General features: G+C 43.1%; 1 protein-coding gene across 2 annotated transcripts; it reads left to right on the top strand.

Moving 5' to 3' along the window:
- The first annotated feature begins 1,467 nt into the window (after positions 1-1,467).
- FERMT1 (FERM domain containing kindlin 1) lies at positions 1,468-20,763 on the top strand. 2 transcript variants are annotated; one of them, XM_014254598.2, is made up of 16 exons: positions 1,512-1,576; positions 3,981-4,074; positions 4,605-4,778; positions 6,271-6,504; positions 8,000-8,146; positions 8,664-8,877; positions 9,316-9,418; positions 10,617-10,724; positions 11,589-11,720; positions 11,859-11,908; positions 14,000-14,124; positions 15,185-15,291; positions 15,873-16,094; positions 16,760-16,884; positions 18,633-18,774; positions 19,882-20,763. In XM_014254598.2, exons 3-16 carry the CDS (start codon positions 4,628-4,630, stop codon positions 20,053-20,055), a joined length of 2,034 nt encoding a protein of 677 aa, XP_014110073.2. In that variant the 5' UTR covers positions 1,512-1,576; positions 3,981-4,074; positions 4,605-4,627; the 3' UTR covers positions 20,056-20,763. The 2 variants fall into 2 exon arrangements, with proteins under 2 accessions (XP_005525504.3, XP_014110073.2); XM_005525447.3 differs by lacking the exon at positions 3,981-4,074 and having other exon boundaries at positions 1,468-1,576; positions 19,882-20,762.
- The last annotated feature ends 1,443 nt before the right edge of the window (positions 20,764-22,206 follow it).

The following is a 22,206-nucleotide window of genomic DNA, read 5'->3' as shown; positions in this document are numbered from 1 at the left end:
GTACAGCAGGACAAGGCTGACATCAAACTCTACAGCCTCTTCTCTCAAGTTAGTTACTCACAGCAGCTGGGGTGGAAATAGTGCTTACACTTAGAAGAGGTCAGGATTTGGACCAGCCTGGAGATAAGAGGCAATTTTTATTGACTGGCCTGGCAACCATCTTAGTTTTTATTGATTTTTTCCCAAGTACTATTTTTTTTTCCAATTTGATCAAGAGCTTGTGATTTTGCTTTATTTGTTTAGAGAACAAAACCCAAGGATATGTTTCTGAGCTGAGCAGCAGGCTTGGCTGTTTAAAATTTTCCCTAGATCTCTGCTTAGGCTGAATGGAAGAAAACCTTCTTAGTTTGACATCCTAGCCCCATAAGTAAGGATGCAAAACTAGCCAGGTAAAAGTACAAGCTCACATAGCTGTGGAGCACACACCAGAATATTCTGGCCTAAGAACTTTTCAAATTCTTACAATTGCTTTCTCAACTATTTAAAGTAACTCAGACCTGAATTTTATATTACCCTATGGTCCATACAAAGCTATTTGCTCATCTATACAGGTACCTTTATTTAAATAACAATAAGCAGGTTACCAAACTGTCCTACAAAGCCTAAAAAGTCACTGAGCCAAGATAGTGCCAAGGAGCAGCAAAAGTAGAGTTACTCCACACGGCCTCAAGCAAGGACAAAATACCCACTGAGCCTGAGCTTAACTAGAATGCCTGAAACTGGTCCCAGCTGAGTCCAGCTGGAGAGATTAAAGGCCTCTGTGTGCCCTCAGGTGACAGAAAGCCCTGAAAGTCTTCATGAGTTCTCAAGTTCCTGTCTCCAAGGATACCTGATATGACAAGTGCACGCATAGACAATCTAAAGAGATGAGCATGATCAGAGCAGCTCAGGGAGCGAGCCTAGGGGAGCAAATATCCTGTGATACTATCTGTGGTTTGACAGCTTCACAGCTGCGTTGTTCTCACAAGAGTAACTGTTGCCCACGGTCCCTTAAAGATTCATACTTTATATCTCTGCAGTCTTTTTCCAGGATACGAGTTTAATCTGAAAGATTTTCTTCCTTTATTCTGTTTCTCTTTTCTGTCATTGGTTTGTTTTTTCTACTGTGCTTTACCTCATCCTTGTACCACCATGTAACTCAAAAGCTCAAGGCAAGAAAGACTTTCTGCGGAAATCTGGCTCACGGAGAAGCTTTTGCTCCTTTCCCGTCGGTTCAATCCACTTTTATGCTGTGCCTCTTCTAACACACCCCACCTCACAAACACACCCTTCTTTTCTTTGCCACTGCATCCCCGGAACTGATTTTCTCCGGGTAACCTCGAACTTCTAAAAGCAACACCTGAAGCTGCTCGATGGCCTGGGGTCATCGGTGAGGTGGTGGCTCTGGGGTGACCCCGATCACCCGGCGGGCGGACAGCGCTCCTCGCCGCCTTCTCCCACCGCGGGCGGAGGGAAGGGGAAGGGAGGAAGGGCCGCCTCCCCCGGGGGTGCCGCTCCTCCCCTCGCCGTCTCTCAGAGGCCAGGTGGCTGCGAAGGGCGCGGGAGGAGAGGGGAGCGCTGCCGGCGGGGACGGCAGGTGAGGAGCGCGGGGCGCCCGTCGGGAGCGCGGGGCGATGTCGGAGCGCCCCCGGCACGGGGCCCCCGCGGGCGGCTCTGCGCTGCCCGCGGCACCTGCGGCAGTGCCCGAGAGCCGGGCTCGCTTCTTTCCCAGCCCTTTTCGCTGCGCTTCGGCGCTCTCCGGGCCCCCGCGGGCGCCGCCTCCGCGGGGCCGCGGCCGCCCGGCACTTCCTCAAAGTGCAAGTGGCGCTGGCGTGGGCGCTGCAGGCCGGACCCCCGGGCACCCTCCGAGCTGTGCCAGGCACCGCCAGCCCCACAGACACTTCGGGTAACATCGCCTCACCCCTCTCGACCTTAACCCCGCGTCGTTAGCACGTTGCTCCAGCACGATTCACATCTTTCTCCGTTCCCACTCAGCGTTTGAAGTTTGGGGCTGTAAAGGGCTAAAATCTGCCGAGAGCTCGATCCGTAGAGCCATTGCTGCTTTTCTATAGCCGCGTTGGCCAAAATGCGCTGCAGAAATCCCGAATGGAGATAGCAGTAGCCCGAGGACACGTTTCTGGCCTGTTTGATCCACCCGTGCCAGGCCTTGCAGCTCCCACGTGGAGCCCAGGAGCTGGGGCGCGTTCCCGAGCAGATCCAGGCTTGACCTGAAGGCTGTAAGATGTGGAGCCCTGACAGTTTGGGTTCTTTTGGGGTTTAATACTGAGGGGTTCGTTGTCCTCGTTGCTTTGCTTGCCCCATTTTCGAGACCAGGCTTTGTTTGTGCTGCGTACTCCAGTAGATTTACAAGTGTTTGTGTTGCCTTATCTTCAAACCGAAACCTGCTGGTTGGGAGAGGAAGTGGCGAAGTGCGCGGCTTTAGGGAATGATGGAGTGCCAGGATTAGTGCTCTGAGGTCATGGTTTTCCAAGCCGGTGAAAGCAAGGGTTTCACCCACCCCTTGGGCTGCTCATTTTCATCCATGTCAGCACAGGCACTTGTGTGTAGAATTAGATTGGGGAGCGAAACCAAATTTAAAAAGACTCCCAAAAAATCCAGATCAGTTCCTAAATGGCCCAAGAGGGCAGATGAGACTACTGCTTTTCTGTAACAATAATGATTTACAGTGGAACAAGAGTGAGCAAAAGCAGAGTTCATCTGCCAGCCTGCACCCCTGTGTTTCTGAAATAAAATCCCATAGTTCTCATCCTTTGGCCGCGGATTACTTTTGAAGTTGTTTATTGATGCCTAGGAGCATGACTACGGGCATTTTGACTTTTCTAAAGTCAGGATTTTTGTTTTGCTGTGAATACATTGCAATGACAGCTGTCATGTGCACCTTGTACTGCACTTGTGCTGAAAGCCTCACCTGCCTGGGAGACCCTCTTGGGAGCTGGGTCTTGGATGCTTTAGGAGAGCCACAGCCCTTCCCCTCCACAGGTACCCCCTGGTCTAGGGCATGCCTAAGCTCATAAATCCATGTGGCACACAGCAGCACAAGTTCAAAATCCTTTATCCCAGAGGCAGGAGAGCCAGTGTTCCCAGTGTCCAATACAATGCCTTTATTTACCAAGGCAAGCCAAGCAAACTTCTTGGATAAGTGTCAAGCCTTGTTGGTTTAGTAACTGTTTGGTGTATAGGTGTAGGCTGGCACATGTAAGAACCCAATTAACAGCAGTGCTTGTTGCACAGTGTGAATTGGCCTCTCGGAGTCACACAGTTATGAAGCTGCAGTTTTCTGACTCAGGGCTCTCTATGTGTGTCTATCATTTTGGAACTTCAGGACAGACTCCCAGTCCCATCCCAGTGAAACTCACTGGGAAAGTGATTTCCCTCCAAAAGGATGGCTTTGAACTGGTTAGATTATTCATTTATAATGTTATTTGTTTAAGGGGAAATCCATCTAATCTTTAACATATACACTTTAATTGCCTTTATGTTTGGAATCACTTTCCATATTAGTCAACTTTGTCATTACCACCCTATCTGTATTATTATCCCTTTGATAACAATTTTTTTATCAATGGCATTGACATCAGGTTTTAAATTACAAAATACTTGTTTTTAAGAAGATCTGCAACAACCTGTAACGTTACATCCATGCTGGCTTAGTTATTTTCTACGTTAAAAGGAGTCTGTGTAGGGCCCCTTCGGCAAGAGTCCGTGACCTGGGTTCTTGTGTGTTGCTGAAAGTTTGCAATAAATGGATTTAATCCATTTTAGTGCCTATGCCTTAGCTACAAAGGTTTGTTTCAGGACTGAGAGGTCATGTGGTGCCTTCTCTCACTGGTTAAATATCACAAATCCTGCCTGCAGCATCAGTTACCTTACACCTACAAGCTCTTTCTTCAGCAGAACCCAGCTGATGATAACCAAAGCTTCTACTTGGAGCATCTTCTCTAGTTTGTCTTGGCATGATTACTGTTCACCTGTCCTGGCAGGAGCCTGATGGGATCTCAGACGATTCACCCTGCTGAGAAGGACACGTGCCTACATCCCGGTGCAAGTCAGCAGGAACTGCAGATCTGTGCCTGGGTAATGCTGGCAGAGAGCCACTAAAGCTGTCTCCCCTTGTATGTACCCAAATAGATAAAACTACTCTCTGGATTTGGTCCCATGGGATCAAGCTGGCAGAACTGCAAGTGTAAACTTTGATTTGCAGTGAAAATTACAGTCCTAAGTGTACAAGTCAGCAAAATGCCATGGTTCACTGGAGAGATCCCACCCACAACTGCAGGCTTTACAGTGTTCAGGCTGGCAGATTAGCACTGGATGGTGGGCAAACCCAGCTAAAACTGAGCTGTCTCTACCCAAATCGAGGCATCTGGGTTGGGGGTGTGGCAAAATCAGAATAAAACCAAAAAAATCCCACATTCCTATCTTGCAAGAGCAATCACAAGAGCAGAGTCTAGTTCAGAGGTAAGAAGATAACACTTCTGAAGTTCCATCCAAGGCCGCTGCAAAGTCCTGGCAGCATGGAATGATGTTGAGACTATGGAGAAATGCATTTGTTTCAGAGAGTGGAGGAAAAACATCCTGTTTGTTTGGCTGGTTTGCTTTTGCAGAGCTTACACAGACCTTTCCCAAGATGGTTTCCTCCACTGAATATGGGTCACACACCTGGGACCTCTTGCTGACAGTTGATCATCAACATGAAGATGTAGAAAAGGAGTTTTTACTACAGGTCACAGGGGACCTTCACGTTGGAGGACTGATGCTGAAATTAGTAGAACAAATCAGTGAGTAAAGACCTGTTTCATTTACACAGTGTTACTGAGCCATATGTGCAGCTCTCCCTCTATGAAGAAAGGCTTCTGTGTGTTTTGAAATGGTACTGCCTCACTTCTGTGTCACGGCACAGAGCGTGGAGGATCTCAGACTCAGGGTTTTTGTGGTCAGAACCCCTCCCTGTGTTCCACCCCCTGTGTTACCATAGTGCCAACAAAACTTTAGGTTTGCCTTTCAGTTAGACAAAAATAATTAAACCAGGCTAAAGATTTAACTCCCTCTCCAGGAGGATGTTACAGGTGTGTGCTTTGGGGGGCAGGAGAGGTGGGTGATACCCTGTTTGTCCATGGCAGTCAGAGAGGATGAGCTGTTAAAAGACACTTCAGAAATTCCTGTTTCCTGTGATATTGTGGCATTCCAGCCTAAGTCTGGGCTATGTTACCCATTGCATAGATACAGTAGGGAAGAGCTGGGAAAAGCCAAGACTGGCCAAGTCAAAGTTAGGAAATGAAAAGTAAAATCCCCTGTGTACAAGCACAGCAAGGGAGCACAGGAAGAGAATCTGAGGTCACTTCTGTCACCCTCTGTGCACACTCAGACACACAGTTCAGCCGGAAGCTGATGGTAGCCAGAGTTTCCACTGAGTCAGAAGAATAATTTTTCACAGTAATTTTTTTTAAATACTCATCTGGTGTGAAAAAATTATATTAATATTTAAAGCAAATCTGTAACTGACTTGTGTCAGCAGCTCTCTTGAGACACAGCTCTTACCAGGGGAGTCCAAAACAGGACAGGGCTCTGCTGTGTTATGGACATGCTGAGGAATAGCCTCTGCCTCATGGAGCTGATGAGGAACAAGGATTGATGGAAAGACTGAAACAGCTTGACCAAGATCACACAGAGGCTTTTTGATATTGATATTTTTGATATTTTGATATCTGGAAAGTCATCTAATTTTGGAATTCCCATGGAACTGAGAGCAGCTATACTTTATCTCTTTATGTGCTGCTACTTAGCTGCATGTAACCAAGACTTCTATGGACTCAGAGCTGGTTCTTAACACTCTGGAGATGAGCTGCTCAGTGCTGCTGCCAGGAGGCTGTGGAAGAGCTTGTGCCCATCTGGGTGTACAGGACATTTTGTAGGAGGATTTTCAGCTTGCACTGACAATTTCTGAACTGGACCCCTTTGTTAGCCCTTATCCCAGCACAATCCATTGTGCATTGCACCATATTTAGCACCAGATTCAGGAGATGTTCTTTCCCTGTGGATAGCCACAGGACAGAGGCAGTGCCACAGTCAGCACCTAGGTTAGATCTTCAGGGAAAACGAAGTTGATTCCTAGTGACTGCCACAAGAATTCAGCAAACAGAGTCTAGATTGGGACCTGTAGTTGCTGCTTTAGTCTAAATAAATATTCCTGTTTGCAGAGACCTGTTTCTGAACCAAGTGTTTTGTATATTTGCTCTGTAGTTTGTTAGTAACCATTTTGTATTTTCCTAGAAATAGCACAAGATTGGTCAGACTATGCTTTTTGGTGGGAGCAAAAAAAATGTTGGCTTCTGAAAACCCACTGGACACTGGATAAATGTGGGGTGCAAGCAGATGCAAAGCTGATCTTTACTACTCAGCACAAAATGCTGCGGCTTCGCTTGCCAAACATGAAGACTGTGAGACTGAAAGTCAGCTTCTCTTCCATGGTGTTCAGAGCTGTCAGTGACATCTGCAAAATGCTCAGTAAGTAACGACAAATCTCCTCTGGCAACTAAGCTGGAGCATTTTATTGGGTGACTTTGTTTTGATGTGAAGTCCTTCCTCTCAAAACTGTTGAGCTCAAAGAGAAATTTGAGACAGATTTGTGAGGGTTTCAGTATGCAGTGCATGTCAGTGGTTCTTAGTCTCTGATGGAATGTGTCCCATGAGCTGCAGGAGTACTGGATATCAAAGCTGGCTAATAACTGAATAGTCAGAACTTTCTATGAATCCTTGTCCTCTTGAAGCAGGACTTGTTCCTGATTATTCTGTAGCATTTTGACTGAGAGTTTGAGATTGTCCTACAACATGCCATCATCACCACAGTCAATTTTACCAATGTCCTACACCAATCAATGTCCTACACCAGCCATCACCTCAGGCAATTTTACTGGTGTCAACTGATTTATCACCTACTTTCACTAACATTCATGATATCCAACTCTGCCTGTTATATGTGTTCACTTCAGATGTAGCATGTTTTAAATGTTCAAAACTTCTGTATGCCCATATCTGTTCAGGTCAGGGTATACCTAACAACCCCACCCCAGCCCGTGAATGTCTCACAGCACTGAGTCCCCCAGTCTTGACTCTTTCCAATAATGGAGTATTTCCAAGTTCAGAGTTTGGAACATGCCAGATGTGTGCCTGTCATCAATAGGAATCAGTTGAATCCACAAGCAGTCTTCAAAATCCCTTTGGTTTAGGGTAAAATAGGGATTAAATTCCTCATCTTAATTTAGATCTTCAAAGCTTAATCCATTAACATGCTCATCTTCAGAAGGAATTTACTGCCTCATATTGATCTACTTTCAATTTCATCTCCTAGCAGTGGATTGTGAAAGGTGTAGTGTCTTTATTACACCTATCAGCTCTGATATAATGATGCCATAATTGTCCAACTGGCACTTGGCCAAATTAAATATTCCTATATTTTCCCTCCAGACTGAGTCAGTACAGAAACACTGTAACTTTGAATGAGTGAATACTGTCAAAAATGTCTTCACTTCCCCCAGGGTAAAAGTGTTTTTCAGAAATGAAGTGCCAGGTTTGTGACTGGCTGAATTAGTAGTGCATTAGAGAACGGTGAAAACCAAGACAGTATCTTGTATGAGAAATACGTTGAATAATAAAAGGCATGAACCTCAATTGCAGTGGTTCCTGCTTATTCACAATTTAGATATTTCACAGAGCTTATAGGTGACTGCAGAGCTGTTAGGGAGGAAGAGCTTTTTCCTGGCATTCTAAAATGCAGTTACACTTCCTACAAAAGTAGATTTAAATCCTGTCAACACTCACTCTTACGGCCCAAAGTCTTTGGCCTTGTTATAAAATTAGTGGATTTTCCACAGCTACTACTTTCAACCTGCTAAAAATAAAGTCCAGATTGCAACATGAAGCTTCCTGAAATGCTGTTACCAACCATGGGTGCTCTTTTGGATGTCATCATCTTGCTTCACTTCCCAAACTGCCCTTGTAGATATCAGGCGGTCAGAAGAACTCTCTTTGCTGAAGCAGTCAGAAGGCACACTCAAAAAGAAAAAGAAAAAAGACAAGAACAGCAAAGAACCAGCTACAGAAGATATCTTAAACCTGTGCAACTCTCCAGTGAGTTCTGGATTACCAGGTAATGAAAAATCAATATGATTTTATTGTTCTTACTGGAAGTTAAAAAGAGGAAGAAATTCTTTGTTATGCAAAGGAGGCCAGTTTCACGTAGGATGGTCTTGGAGACACAGTGGGCCTGAAATCAGTGGCTTCAGAAATCTCCAATATGTCAGTATTTCCCTGTTGTCTCTAGAAATGTTTTCCTTACATTTCCACACTAGAAAACAGGTTGTGGCCCTGCACACAGGGTGTGCTTCTGCCCTTTGAAAAATATTCATGAAATTTGGCAGCCTGCAAGTAAAATGAGGAATAAAGGCTTGAAACCATATGTTTCACATGTCCAACACAACTGAGATCTCACAGAGCAAGAAAGAGCATTTCTGTCCTTGAGGTCACCTCACCTGTGAAAGGACAAGGCCAGCTGAAAACAGGAGAGATAGGAGACTGTCTTGAAAGAAAAGAGTTTAGTTTTTATGATGGAAAGTAGTGGACAGGAGCATTTTTCATGGAAATAATGTTATACTCTTAACTTACAGCCAATCCAGGTTTATACAGTAAAACCATGACACCCATTTATGATCCTGTCAGTGGGTCACCAGCTTCTTCCACAATTACTTGGTTCAGTGATGGCTCCTTAACTGAGCAGAGCTGCAGCATCCTGGCCCTCAGTCATCCCACCTGTTCTCCGGAGATGCTGGCAGAGATGTACCAGCCACGGACTTTGGCTGACAAAGCCAAACTCAATGCAGGGTAAGGTGCCTCTCCTGACATCCTTTGGGTTTAAAATAAGGAATGATGTCATTGTGCAGGCTCCGGGCTAAAGTCTGTTGTTAGATGAAAGTAAATTCAGTTGAGCACAGTGGGCACAGCTAAAGGACAGTTTGGATGGCAAACTCCAAAGGCTCTAAGTAGACAGTGGAAAGAGACATGTGGATAAGTTCAATCATTTTGCATTAAAAATAGGTGACTGAGCTGTGCACAAGTAAACACTGCTTATTGTATATACATAGAAAATGGAAGTTGGAAGTCTATATGAATGCTCCACCTTTTTGAGTTACATGAATGTTCCCTAGATTTAGAGGAATTAGAGATGTTTGTTCCCACTTTTGTTTCACAATTGCACTGGAGCTCTGCAGGTGTGATGGTTTTTCCTGTGCAGATGAATCTGTGGGTTGTTTTCTTCCACAGCTGGCTGGATTCATCTCGATCACTTATGGAACAAGGCGTTCTGGAGGAAGATCAACTTCTTCTACGCTTCAAATATTACACTTTCTTTGATTTGAATCCTAAAGTAAGAGCCTTGTTATTATTGCTATTCATTGTTTGCCAGCTTTCATGTCAAGGAGTTATACAGTAATATAGAATATATATAGCTCTATGTAGAATTTTAGCTGGAATTTATAACAAGTCCTTCAGAGTGATCAAATTCAGCTTCTTCCCCTCAGCTACAGCTGCACTTTTACCCTCTGGACACTGAATCACTGTTTCTCATGTGAAATGAGATCTTAAATGTAAAGATGGGATCTGAAGAGCACCAGAAGCAGTATCCCTATTTCCAGAGGTGCTGATTTACTTTCTGAGTCTCTTTTAACAGGAAAAATTAAGGGGAAAACTCGACTAGCAGTATCCTCAGTGATGTAAGGAGTCCTGATTTTGGAATTGGCCTTAACAATGACATTCATATTGTGCTGCCCTCCTTGAATTTCACAGTTTTTTTGGGATGAAGCCCTCACAGGAAATCAGGGCATTTTTCAGTTTATCTGGCATGTTTTTGGGTGAAATAGCACTCCCACTAAAATCCAAGTACATGTCTCAACTTCAGAAGCCCAAACATTTCCCTTCTTTGCCCCAGCCAGCCCTGGAGCCATAGGATGAAATAACCCAAAAGAGCTTCATGCTACCTTACATCTTACCTCTGCTGGGAGAGGTCACACTCCAAGGTTTACCCTCTCATCACCTACATTTCACCAGCTCTGGGGCTTGAACATTTCTGTGAGTCACTTCAGCTTATTAACCAAGTACATAATAAGGAATAATCACTATCCAAAAACCAGATAGTGAATTAAAGCAGATCTGGCAAATCTTAAGCCAGTGCAAAGACAGAACCAGAACTGAAAAAGCCAAGAGAGGAAGAAAGGAAGTGAGGAACAAGAGAGTTCTGCAGGTCACATTCGAGTCAGCCGCGTCACGTGTGGTTTCACATCTTGGTTGCACCAGTCCAAGGCTTCCTGCCCCAAAAGAGGACGTTGAGCCTCACCATCTGCCTCAGCCAGGGACTCCTGGTTGTTTTTGTGTTGGCTCAGCAAGCCCTGGGATCGTGCACACAATCACATGAGCTGGTACCAGGCAAGGGGGGGAACACGGCAGAGGTGGGAGGAGGAAGGAAACAACCACGGCAGTTCAGCCCAGCGTTAGATCAGCTGCAGCTGATTGTGAGTTTGTGCCTTGGGGGTCACTGATGAGTGAGCAGTGTTTGCCCTTTCCTGCAGTACGACGCAGTGCGCATCAACCAAATATACGAGCAAGCCCGCTGGGCCATCCTGCTGGAGGAAATCGATTGCACGGAGGAAGAAATGCTCATCTTCGCTGCGCTACAGGCACGTACTTGAGCCACATTGCAAAACCTGTTCCCTCAAGAGGCAGACTCAGGTTAGGACAAGACTAGGACAGAGCCCAGGCCAGAAGCTCTGCTTGGATTGGGGGTCTGCTCTTGGGGTGAGAAATAAGCAGCAGCATCCATCAGCTAAAGAAACTAAACTCAGTAGCAGCACTAACACCATTATTTACACAATTATGGAAACATTTTACTAACATTACCTGCAACCAGAATGTAACTTTGATATCAGTATTAGTATGAGGTGTTCCTATACCAGCTACCATCCCTTCACCTCTTCTTCCTGAAGATTCCTACAATGTACCGTGTGTATGCCATGTGGACATTTCCCAACAGACAGGAAAAAAGCCACAGCACAATGTGAAGAGAGGGACGCCATGGAGTACTTGGAAATTTAACATGACTGAGCATGGCTTAGTCTCTGACCATAGGCAATAAAGCACAAACCTTCATTAATAATAGATTCCTTCCTTCTAAATATAAATGGAGCTGCCAAGAATTCCCAGTCTGTCACTGCAAAACACCAGAGAACCTTGCTTCCAAGTTTCTACCTTCTATGGATGGCAGGACTAGGGATCCAAATGTAGCACTGAGTGAGTCAGCCTCCCAGAACAGGGGCAATTCAGCAAAGGAATACAAACACTGATAATTAAAATAGGAAACCATTATCAGCCCTTGCACAAGAATCCCAGTGGGCATGGCTGTTTCCCTGGGAACACCCTCTGATTCCTGCAGAACTGCACACAGTTACCCAAGACCCAGGAGACCAAATGATCTGTTTTCAAACCCTGTGATTGTATGTTGATAATTCATGTGCTGACTATTGGATACTGATGTTTTATTTTAGTACCATGTAAGCAAGTTATCATTATCATCAGAGACACAAGATTCCACCTGTGAACCAGAAGTAGATGAAGTAGAAGCTGCCCTTTCCAATCTGGAAGTGACACTGGAAGGTGGAAATAAAAGTAACATTTTGGTATGTCCTTTGAGATCCCAGAATTCCTTTTACTGTGCCAAATGTGTTGACTCTCTTGAGCCTTCCTGATTCTTGATTTTTTTAACGGTTGATTACAGAGTGCATTGTACTAAAATTATTCCTAATTATTCCTGATAGGAGGACATCACAGACATCCCAAAACTTGCTGATAGTCTCAAGCTAGTTAGGTGAGTTGTTAAAATTAATAATAACACATACAAAACCAAAGGCTTAACCTTACAAGAGATCCCTTGAGTTTTTCATTCCAATGTAATAATCTTAATATAATAATCTGACAGTTATAAATTGACAAATACCCCAGATAGGTCTAACCAGCCTAATATTTTCTTCCAGTCTTTCTTTTCCTGCTTCTGACAATGTTCCTTGGCAAATCTTTCCCACTCCTGGGATGCTGGGTAGCAATATTTGTACTTATTAAAATACCCTGCTGTCTGTATTTCCTAGTGCACATCAGTCATCGTCTCTAAACAAAAGAGCCTAAGTTTTACTTTCAATCACGTTTCCTTTTTTTTTGCCAGTAAAAAAAAAAAAAAACAGAAGAAACTTGCAGTTCTTCCTGAAAATAATTTCTGAAAGTAACCCCAGGGAATGTATTTTTTAATCAAAAGAAACATCCAAATTACCCCTTTCTTACCAAACAGAGTCTGTTTTTTCTAATATCAAAATGAGTTTCTGTGATCCCATTATATACTATCTTGCTTTATGGGTGATTTAAATGACTATGGAGACCACAAGTCTGTAATGCCTTTTATCACAAAACAGTCTTTGTGTTTTAGAAAGATAAAGTGTTCCATTGTACAAATATTTATCAGATTCATCCGTTGACAGATGGTATTTTTAATCTGGGAACTGAAAACTGCACCTGAAAAATGTTAACTGTTGTTAACTGCTGACAATTGTTAATTATTAATTTCCAATTTGGAATTTTGACTATGAATGTGGCTTAAGATGAAAGGGAATTAAGGCTTTTAACAATAGGTTATTTGATTTTCCCCAGCAGTAGAGCAGTTTGCTTTTATAAGCATTCAGCAGTTATTTTTCATCATGAAAAAGTTCCTATATAAATGATAAATCACTTACCAAACCTAAAGTATTGTAGAATCCATGTAGGGTGTAAAACTTTATTCTTTAAACAATACTTCGTGGCTGTAATTATTTGATTAATTATAAACCTGAGTGCAAAGCTGTGCGTGTCCTATTGTTTACTGTTCCTATGGTGAGCTTTATTCCTATTTATTCACAGTGTGCACCACAGTAAATGCTGCCTTCACATGGGGACAGTATTGTGGAGAATTGCAAACTTTTTTTTCAAAAACAAGAAAAAGCTTTCTAAAATGTTTTCAGCAACTTTTTCAGGGATAGAAAAATAATTTTATCTGTCTAAAAAAAATATAGTCCCTTATTTTTGAAGAATGTAGCTACATTGGAAAACTAAAAGCCAAATTTATTTGGTAGTTTTGAAAATCTGAGTTTTTTTTAATTTAAACATAAAAAGTGCCATTTCTAGAAAGGATTCTAAACTCAGATTTTTAGAAAGGGTCTGGAGGTACATATAATAAGAGGATATATAGTACATCACTATTTTCCAGATAGTTCTATATTCTTCTATAATCTATTCATCTTCTTAGATTTAAAGGGAAATACTGGAATTTCTTTTTCTTTTTTCTTCTTTTTCACTTCATTGATGACCTTTGTCACTAGCTGTGAAGTATTTCTCTACTCAAATAGTGCTAATACCTCTGGTTTTCTCTCCTGGAGGGCTACAAAGCTTCTATAAATTTAGTGAAGGAATAGAATTTTATTGTGTAAGATAATATTCAGATTAAGCAAAAAAAAGCTGGTCTCGGGTTCCTTACAATGAATATGAGTTGGTTTTATGGGTGCAGATATTCAAGATAAGGAGCTATGAAAAACTGATGCCAATTCATGTTAATAAATCAGGGCTTACATTTCTGTTACTGAGTTCATGGGAAAAATTAGTCTGTTAGAAGGGAATGGCTTTGATTAGTAATGGAAGAAATAAATGAGAAAAATCATAGATGGGATTCAGGTAAAATCTGGAGTAAAAACCACATCCATACCTGGGATAACCTGGATTGGATCCAGGCATTTCCCACCTCCTCACTGACACAGGGGTGTCATATCCAATCAAAGCCATGGGTATGACCTTTAATTTCAGGGGCTCTGTAATATTTGTGAGGCACTTAGCAATTTGTATGTGTTAATATAAACAAATGGGATTTCTTTTTTAATGGTAGGCCCAAGAAGCTGGCACTCAAAGCTATCAAGACATATTGGTTTGTCTTCAGAGACACTTCAATATCTTATTTTAAAAACAAGGAATCTGCACAGGGAGAACCTATTGAGAAATTAAACCTAAAAGGTAGGAACTCTTTCTTTGTTTTTTCTGTTGCATCTGTGAATAAAACAAGAAATCCCTGCTAGACTCAGGAAGGCAAGCACAGCAGCATTTAGTCTGGGAGCTTTTTCAAGTCCTGAGACTCTTCAGGAGGCAGACTGCACCTGCAGAAGAGGCTTAAACAGAAGGGAGTCAATAGTTTAACCTGAGCTGAGATTATCAGAGCCTGATTTGTAAAATCCCCTGTACTACTGAATTCTTCAAGATGAGTCAGGTAGGGAATGTGACTTGTGGGATGCTTTATTTCCAAATACTTTCACTCAACATTCAGTGGGGGTGTTCCCCCATGTCCTTGGCCAACCACACTGGCAGCAGAGGATCAGGGATGACGCCATGGGCAGGAATGCCGGAGGTTGTCCCTGTATTCTGCTGTGCAGGGGACAGCTCCAGGACCTTCTCTGGGCCTTGCTTGTGTTGTGCATGGGGATTCCCATGGCTACAACTGGCTGCTCAAAGAGGAGCCCCAGGTATGCACGCAGACACCAGCACCGTGTATAGCCTCCATCTACATCTGCTCCTGCAGGAACAGCCTTTGTTCAGCATCAGGGAATCAGTGATGGCCAGGACTCATCCTAGAAGAAACCTTTGAAATAGAAGATTGACCCCTGTGAACAAATGGCTCTCCATCCCAGTCTGCATATCCTCAGTAGGTCAGAGAATGCATGGGACAAACAGCCAGGGTGGCTGGAACCTCACCAAGTAGCCTCTCCCACCGGCTCCTCTCCATTTTAAGTGCTGAGCACTTCCTAAGATCAGGCTGAGGTTTTGGGAGCACTCACATCACATCACTTCCACGTTGACTCACGTGCTCCCTGAGCTCAGAGCATTCACCACCCTGGCAAGCCAGACCAGGCAGTGAACTGGAACAAAACCCTTTCATTAGGGCCTAAGCTTCAAAAGTGTTGGCCCCTAGTCTCAAAGTAAAACAACCACGAAGTACTGTTCCTTAGTGTTAAAGCAGTAATTAAAGTTACTGATATAATAATGAAATAAATCAATTTCCTTCTGATTCCTTGTGATCCAGGATGTGAAGTTGTACCAGATGTAAATGTTGCAGCGAAGAAGTTTGGAATCAAATTACTAATTCCTGTTGCGGATGGCATGAATGAAGTATATATAAGATGTGATAACGTGAGTAAAAAGACAAGAGAAAATTTGGATTCGAGATTTATGGCAGATTGTCCTGTTCTAGAATTTGAATAGAAAAATGAGGATGCTGCAGAGAGTTTATTATCTAAATCTTTAGAAAATTTAAGAATGATGTGGTGGCCTAACAAATACATAATTGTTCTGGTGACATAAGGACAGTAAGTAATCTTGTGTTTATCATCAGTTGCCAAGTAAAACTGGTAGGAAAAAAGCCAGAACAAACTATCTAAAAAAAAAATAAAATAAAAAGGAGTTACAGTATTTTGTTCCAATGTTGTCAGAGAATTGAGGTTTGGAATTTGTTTTCTTTTTCTTAATTAGAACTCTCCCCATTCAGATGAGGAAAGCGTGATAAGGATTTCACATTAGTTTTCAGTTTATTGAAATGTATCAGATCAAATCCTGTAAGAGGTGTTCAATAAGTGAAAACCAGTCATGCAATTAATTTCCAAGAGAATCTATTTCAAGGTACTGGATTTCTTAGAAAATTTAAAACCTAGGTGTAATTGGAAGTAGTCCAATCAGGAAGGAAGAACAGTACCAAACAATTATCTTTGTTTCAGGAGGATCAGTACGCTCGGTGGATGGCTGCTTGTGTTTTAGCCTCCAAGGGCAGAACCATGGCCGACAGCTCCTACCAGCCCGAGGTCCAAAAGATCCTTTCCTTCCTCCAGATGAAGAACTGGACCATGTGTTCCCAGGCTGCCTCTGAGCCAGAGAATGTAGATATGAAACCTGAATGCTTCGTCTCACCACGCTATACCAAAAAATTCAAGTCCAAGCAGGTATCCTGAGTATGGCTCGATGGCTGGGCGTCGGTGATTCCGGGGGTTGCTTAGGGATGAAGCTAGAAGCAGCATTTGGAATCCATGCATTACAACACCCTGCAATAATCATTTGTTCCTTTACAAGAGGTCTTTTCGTCAAACTGAACACAGGGACAGGTGTTTTGGCACCCTCTCCAAGTATGTCTCCTGCATCCACACCCTGGCTTAAGTCACCCATGATGTTCTGCTCCTGGTAACACTGTTCCTGAAACTCTCTTCAGAGGAACAAAGGAAGGATTTTAATGACTGCAAGCTACTGTTTGCATGTGAATCAACAGGGCCTTCAGGTCCTCATGCCCTTCAAGTCTTTCCTTCCTCCCACCTAATTCCTTGTCCTGCTTTTGCTGTGCAAGAGCTCAGCCTGCCCATCCTGAGGAGGGTCCCCAGAGCAGTGTATGGAGCCAGGGCAGTGCTGCACAAACCCAGACCCGAGACCTTGCTGTCCATTCTGCCCTTTGCACTTGGGATGTGTCCCCAAGTGCCCTCTGTGCTGTATCTGCACAAACAGTGACAACAAAGTGTCTGAACACAACATCAGACCTCATGATTTCTGATTTAGTGAAAGCAACAGGATTTTTGTTATCCAGTCAGCTGAAAACTTTCTCTCTTCCTGTGTTTCCCAGCTGACTGCCCGTATTCTGGAAGCCCACCAAAATGTATCCCAGATGTCCCTGGTGGAGGCCAAGCTGCGTTTTATCCAAGCCTGGCAGTCTCTCCCTGAGTTTGGTTTATCCTACTACATTGTAAGGTAATTGCACTCTTAGTCACGTCAAGCTGCTGTAACGTGTTCATGCTCAGTGATTTGCAGGAAGTTCTTTGACACCCTGTTCCAAGAACATGTTCTATTCCCCCCCCCCCCGACTTTTTTTAATTTTAGTGATCTCCATACTGCTGGTTTTTTCTACAGGAGTAGCACCCAGTAGCTCCAATCCTGGACTCATAATCTGCATTATATCTGTACAGGCCTCTTGGGTTTAGTCTGAAGAAACCTCTCACTATCATTAAACCCTTATTGTCATAAACGCTACAAAATGTATAAAATGCATGTCTAATTGGTGTGCTCAGGCTTGCAGGATGTCTTCACTCTGACCTTTGTTCATTGCTGTATGATAGAATGGTGATTTCTTTTGTATTTAATTAAGAAAACAGCAAATTATCCCTTTTTAAGGTTAATCCGGAAGAGCAGTGAGCACAAGAAAGGTCCCATTGTGTTCACAGCAGCTTCCTTGGACACAGCAGTGATCTGGCCTGCAGCCTTTTCTCTTGACAAAACACCAAAAAGCTGGAAAGTACTGACACAATCACACTTGGAGGCACCTTCCTTAATTTGTGCTTAGCACCCCTTCCAGGGCTAGCTAGGAATCATCTGTGGTATAAACTGAACCAGCTGGGAACCTTGCTCTGGCACGGAGGCCAGCTGGCATAGAACAGCCCACATTGGCACTATTAAACTCTGACTTCCCAAAATCCAGTAGCCTTACATGAACTGTGAGATCCTTGGATATTCCAAGTTCCAAATTGTATCTGGGAGTCACTTGAGAGAGCACTACTTGTTTGGAGCCAGAATTCTCCCTGAATTCCATGCCCAAAAATGCTCCCTGATCCTGTTGAATTTACTAACACAGGTACAGATTTTTTGCCCCATCTGTCAGCATTAATCCTGTTAAAAACACAAATAAACCCAACACCTAAACTGCATTTTGTAGTGGTGAATTGCTACAAACTGCTGGGCAGTATCTCAGTGGATCATTATGCAAAGCACAAATTGTGTCCACAAATTTTTTCCTTAAGGTCCAGTTACAACTAAAGAGAGAAGGTTCATAAACTATCAGAAATCCTGAAAATATTCAAACTGGCAGATGAGATTTCTTCCAGCTTTCAGCATGAAGGTAGAGGAAGGTTGTTTCTTTACCAGAGTAATCTATTCCTAGCCTTTCCCAACTGAAAAAATTCTGTCCCTCAAAGATTCTGATGCTTTATTTATTTATTTATTCCTCTCTAATCAGAAAAAAGTTGAAATGTTAAAATGCCTCAGAAATTTTGTAATGTGATTTATACTCAGAAACATGTATATATCAGTTGTTTTGATTATATAATTTAGGTAAATATAGGTTAATATAACTAGAGGAACATGTTTCAACATTAAAGCAATGAAGCAATAAAAATTATTGTTGGCATTTTTTCCAGTAAAAATATAATCAAGTTCATGCATTTGGGAAGAACAGTATTTTTTTTTAGAAGGAAACAATGATTTGGAAAGATTTCAGCCAGATCTACCTTCCTGACTATTTTCCATCTTACACCATGGCTCACCAGCCTACACTTTTGCTTTATAATAAATCCTGTTCTAAAGATGGGTCTGAGCTCTCCTCAATCCCAGGCCGTTGTGACTTTTACCACATTTTCTGCACTTCCAGAGGAGAGCAGCTGAAATGTTTCTATGGCCAGAAATCATTGCAAAGCAGATCTGCTGAAAGGTTTTGGTTTTTTTTTCAGGTTTAAGGGAAGCAAGAAGGATGATGTGCTTGGGGTGTCCTATAACAGGCTGATACGGATAGACATGGCCACAGGAGATCCTATCACAACGTGGAGGTTCTCCAACATGAAGCAGTGGAATGTGAACTGGGAAATCCGCCAGGTAAACCTGGAACAGCTCTGTGTTCAGTCCTTGTATTTCACACACTCAAGGATGCTTTCAGAAAATATTTTCAAACCTCAGTGAAGAGATTTTGAACATGTTGTGACATGTGATTAAACAAGCTGTCTGCAGTTTTTCTTAGTGGAGTCTCTAGTCAAAAATCAGAAATTAAAAGATTGCCAGTTTTAAAGGTTCCTACCAAGCTTACTCTTTACAAGTTGTCTGTGATTTTAATGGGATGAAATAGAGACTCCAAGGTGAATTCCAACATATTTGTTTACTGCTCTGTCAGTAAAAATCTCATTTTAACTCTGATGCATCATCCTCTACATTGTGGTGGCTCAGTCTCTATTACAGACTATTACAATTTGTCTTTCAAATCCCAAACTGAGATTGCAAAGCCTGCAACTCTGTGTCAATGTGTGGTGCCTGATTTGGGATTTCAAAGCTTGAATCCAGCTCTATAAATTATAGATTTCTGGGGTGGAACCAGTGTGACCTGATATAAATTGGAGCAGCCTGGGAACTGTTGGTGCTTAAGGAGTTTTACACATCCATCGGCAGGAACCAGGAGAGATTGGATACACTCCCTACTGCTCTCCTGCAGTACTCCCTGCACCACAGCCTGTAATTCTGGGTCAGGTTGCTGGGTTTATATTAAATCCCTCTCAGAAAAGTCAAAATCCACAGTGATCAACTGACCACAGTTTGCTGCATTTTAGAACTAATGGTAGCTGGAAACCAAAACCGGGACCCCAAAGGCTGATTTAAGTCCAGCAATGGACAGATTAAACATTATTCCTTAGACAAAGAGTTGGGAGTATCATTCCTGCTTTTCCCAGTGTTCACTTTATATGCCATTGGAAAAAAGCTAAAATATTTCGTTGCTTGCTTGAACAAGCACAAAGATCTCACCACAAGAGGGCCCTGATGCAGCAGCAAATCCATAACCAAGCAGCCAAAACCCTGAGCATCCAGCAGACCCAGAACTCTTGGTTAGCAGGAGCAGGTAGTGCTTTGTCGTGGCATTTGTGATCCAGCTGTGCTCTCACACTTCTCCTTCTTCCCACCTTATCTCTGTCTCATTTTGCCACATGTTCTCCTTAGGTTGCCATCGAGTTTGACCAGAATGTATCCATCGCTTTCACGTGCCTGAGTGCAGACTGCAAAATCATCCATGAATATATTGGGGGCTACATCTTCTTGTCAACACGTTCCAAGGACCATAATGAAACCCTGGATGAAGAACTCTTCCACAAATTAACTGGAGGTCAGGAATGAGATGAAGTAAACTCTTTTACCACTGCCTGCTTCTTCTTATAGCTAAGACTACCAGAGATTAAACAAAAATATCTCTGATTGTTAATTGCTGGCTACTAATTATTGTACATGTCAATCTAGTACTATGACTGGGACTGTTGACAGTTTTTTTTAAATACTGAAGCTAAGGTCACTGGATGCAGTATGGCAACTCCATCATCAATACTTGAGAAAATTTAATTGTCTTTGTTTTCCTTTTGTACAGCTCAATGTTTTTAAATAAACAGCGTCTAGCTACTGGACATTTTTTTTAATCTAGTATTTTTAATTGCAGCAATCTGTTTAAGCATCCAGGGCATTTCACTTGAGGACATGGTACAGTGAATTTTCTTCTCTGTTACAGCCAGGCAACTTCCATTGTTAAACTGGCCATTGTTAAAGAGCCCAGCATGTATCAGAACTGAAGCTGAATAAATACCTATTTTAAAGCTACATGGCTTGTCTAACACTTGCCCTGAGAACACAAAACATTCCAAAGTCCTGCAGACTAAGCTATCGAAACTCCTGTAGAGATTACTTAGTTGCTCAAAAATGTAGTACCCATGTCTACCTTCATTTACTGAAGTGGAATCCTGAAAGCCAGACAAGCTGCAGAGCATTCATCTTGGCAAAACTGGATCCAAAAGGTTCAACTTTTGAGGAACATCATTACTTATCTGGTTGAAAAATATGCTTTAGGAACTACCTAAAACTATTAAAGAGGCCTCTGAGTGTGAGTGTTTCTATTTTCTGTCCCTGTTACTCTGTTTCACTGTGACATCTCACTGAACTAAGCTGTTCAGGTGAGGATCTGAAAAGCCTGTAGAAATGATCTGATGTGTGTAATGCAGAATGCAGAGAGTGATGCTCAAAGGGCCGGAGCCCCTCTGCTCTGGAGACAGGCTGAGAGAGATGGGGGTGCTCAGCCTGGAGAAGAGGCTCTGGGGGGACCTTGGAGCCCCTGGAAGGGCTACAAGAGACCTGGAGAGGGACTTTTGCCAAGGGCACACAGTGATAGGACAAGGGGGAATGGCTTCCCACTGACAGAGGGCAGGGCTGGGTTGGATATTGGGGAGGAATTCTTCCCTGTGAGTGAGGGTGGTAAGGCCCTGGCACAGGTTGTCCAGAGGAGCTGGGGATGTCTCTGAGGAACCAGATCTGAAGCCAGCAGCTCTGCCTGCTGGAAGGAGCCCCACACATCCACCAAACTGAATGAAATTTAGTACTACCCTGTAAAGCAAGGACACAGTAAAGCTGAGAGAATTCATGAAACTACTGGACAAACAAAACTGGTTTCACATATCTAAAGAAATACAATGGAAAGGTGTTGTCATATCATAAAGGGATGCTGCAGAAATCACTGCATAAATTCATAAACATTACTGGAAACTGAGAGCCCTGATTTTCATGCCATGTGCTCTGCTTTTCCCCAGCCTCTGTCAATGGGCTTCAGTGCAATCACTCTGTTTGTGCAGTTTAAACTACAGCTTTACATTTGCAAAAAGATAAAAATATGTCTGCCTCCCAGCCCTCTGTTCTTCTCTCTCCTCAGCACATTTTGCACAGGCTGAGGGACCATCCAGTTTTCCTTCAGTAGAGAACTCACTTGTCACCTGCTTGACACAAGCCAAGTATGTTCCTCATGTTGTGAGATCCACCCAAGTCCAAACACTGGCCATATTTAAAGCCTGCCTAAGGGTGCCATGGGAGAGCTAAATGCTCATATTAGTGCCAGCACCTCTTCCACAGACAGCAGCCTTCCAGATCAGGCTCCACTTAGGCTTTGCAGTGAGGATCTTGACCATGTCTGCATGGGAGCCCTCATTTGGCAGTGAGCAATGCCAGACTCTTGTGGATGTCTCCATGGGAAGCACAGCCCATGCCTGGGACTCTGGGAGCAGAGCTTGTCTCGGAGTGCTGCATGGAGGCCCTGTTGTTGCACTTGCCTACGTGACCTGAACACAGGAATGCAGAGACGGGAAATCTGAGCATAGCTCTCATTAGTATGAGCATGCGGCTCATTTCATTGCTAAATAAGCACGTTCACTTGCAGTTCAAACTGTCTCTACTGGGATTTCAGAAAAACTAGACAAATATTTCCATTTTCTTTCCTGCCCCTCCTTCAATCTTACC

Source organism: Pseudopodoces humilis, chromosome 3 (genome assembly GCF_049639895.1).
Source record: "Pseudopodoces humilis isolate 2021_Gansu_Grassland_sample_001 chromosome 3, ASM4963989v1, whole genome shotgun sequence".
Classification (NCBI taxonomy): domain Eukaryota; kingdom Metazoa; phylum Chordata; class Aves; order Passeriformes; family Paridae; genus Pseudopodoces; species Pseudopodoces humilis.
The sequence above is the reverse complement of the archived record's forward strand: the minus strand, read 5'-3'. Positions and strand labels throughout refer to the sequence as shown.

Excerpts from the sequence above, each read along its gene's own strand:
- FERMT1 (XM_014254598.2), top strand. The coding sequence starts at position 4,628 with ATGGTTTCCTCCACTGAATATGGGTCACACACCTGGGACCTCTTGCTG. Across the intron at positions 16,095-16,759 it reads AAAAATTCAAGTCCAAGCAG|CTGACTGCCCGTATTCTGGA; the intron begins GTATCCTGAGTA and ends TGTGTTTCCCAG. Across the intron at positions 16,885-18,632 it reads TTATCCTACTACATTGTAAG|GTTTAAGGGAAGCAAGAAGG; the intron begins GTAATTGCACTC and ends TTTTTTTTTCAG.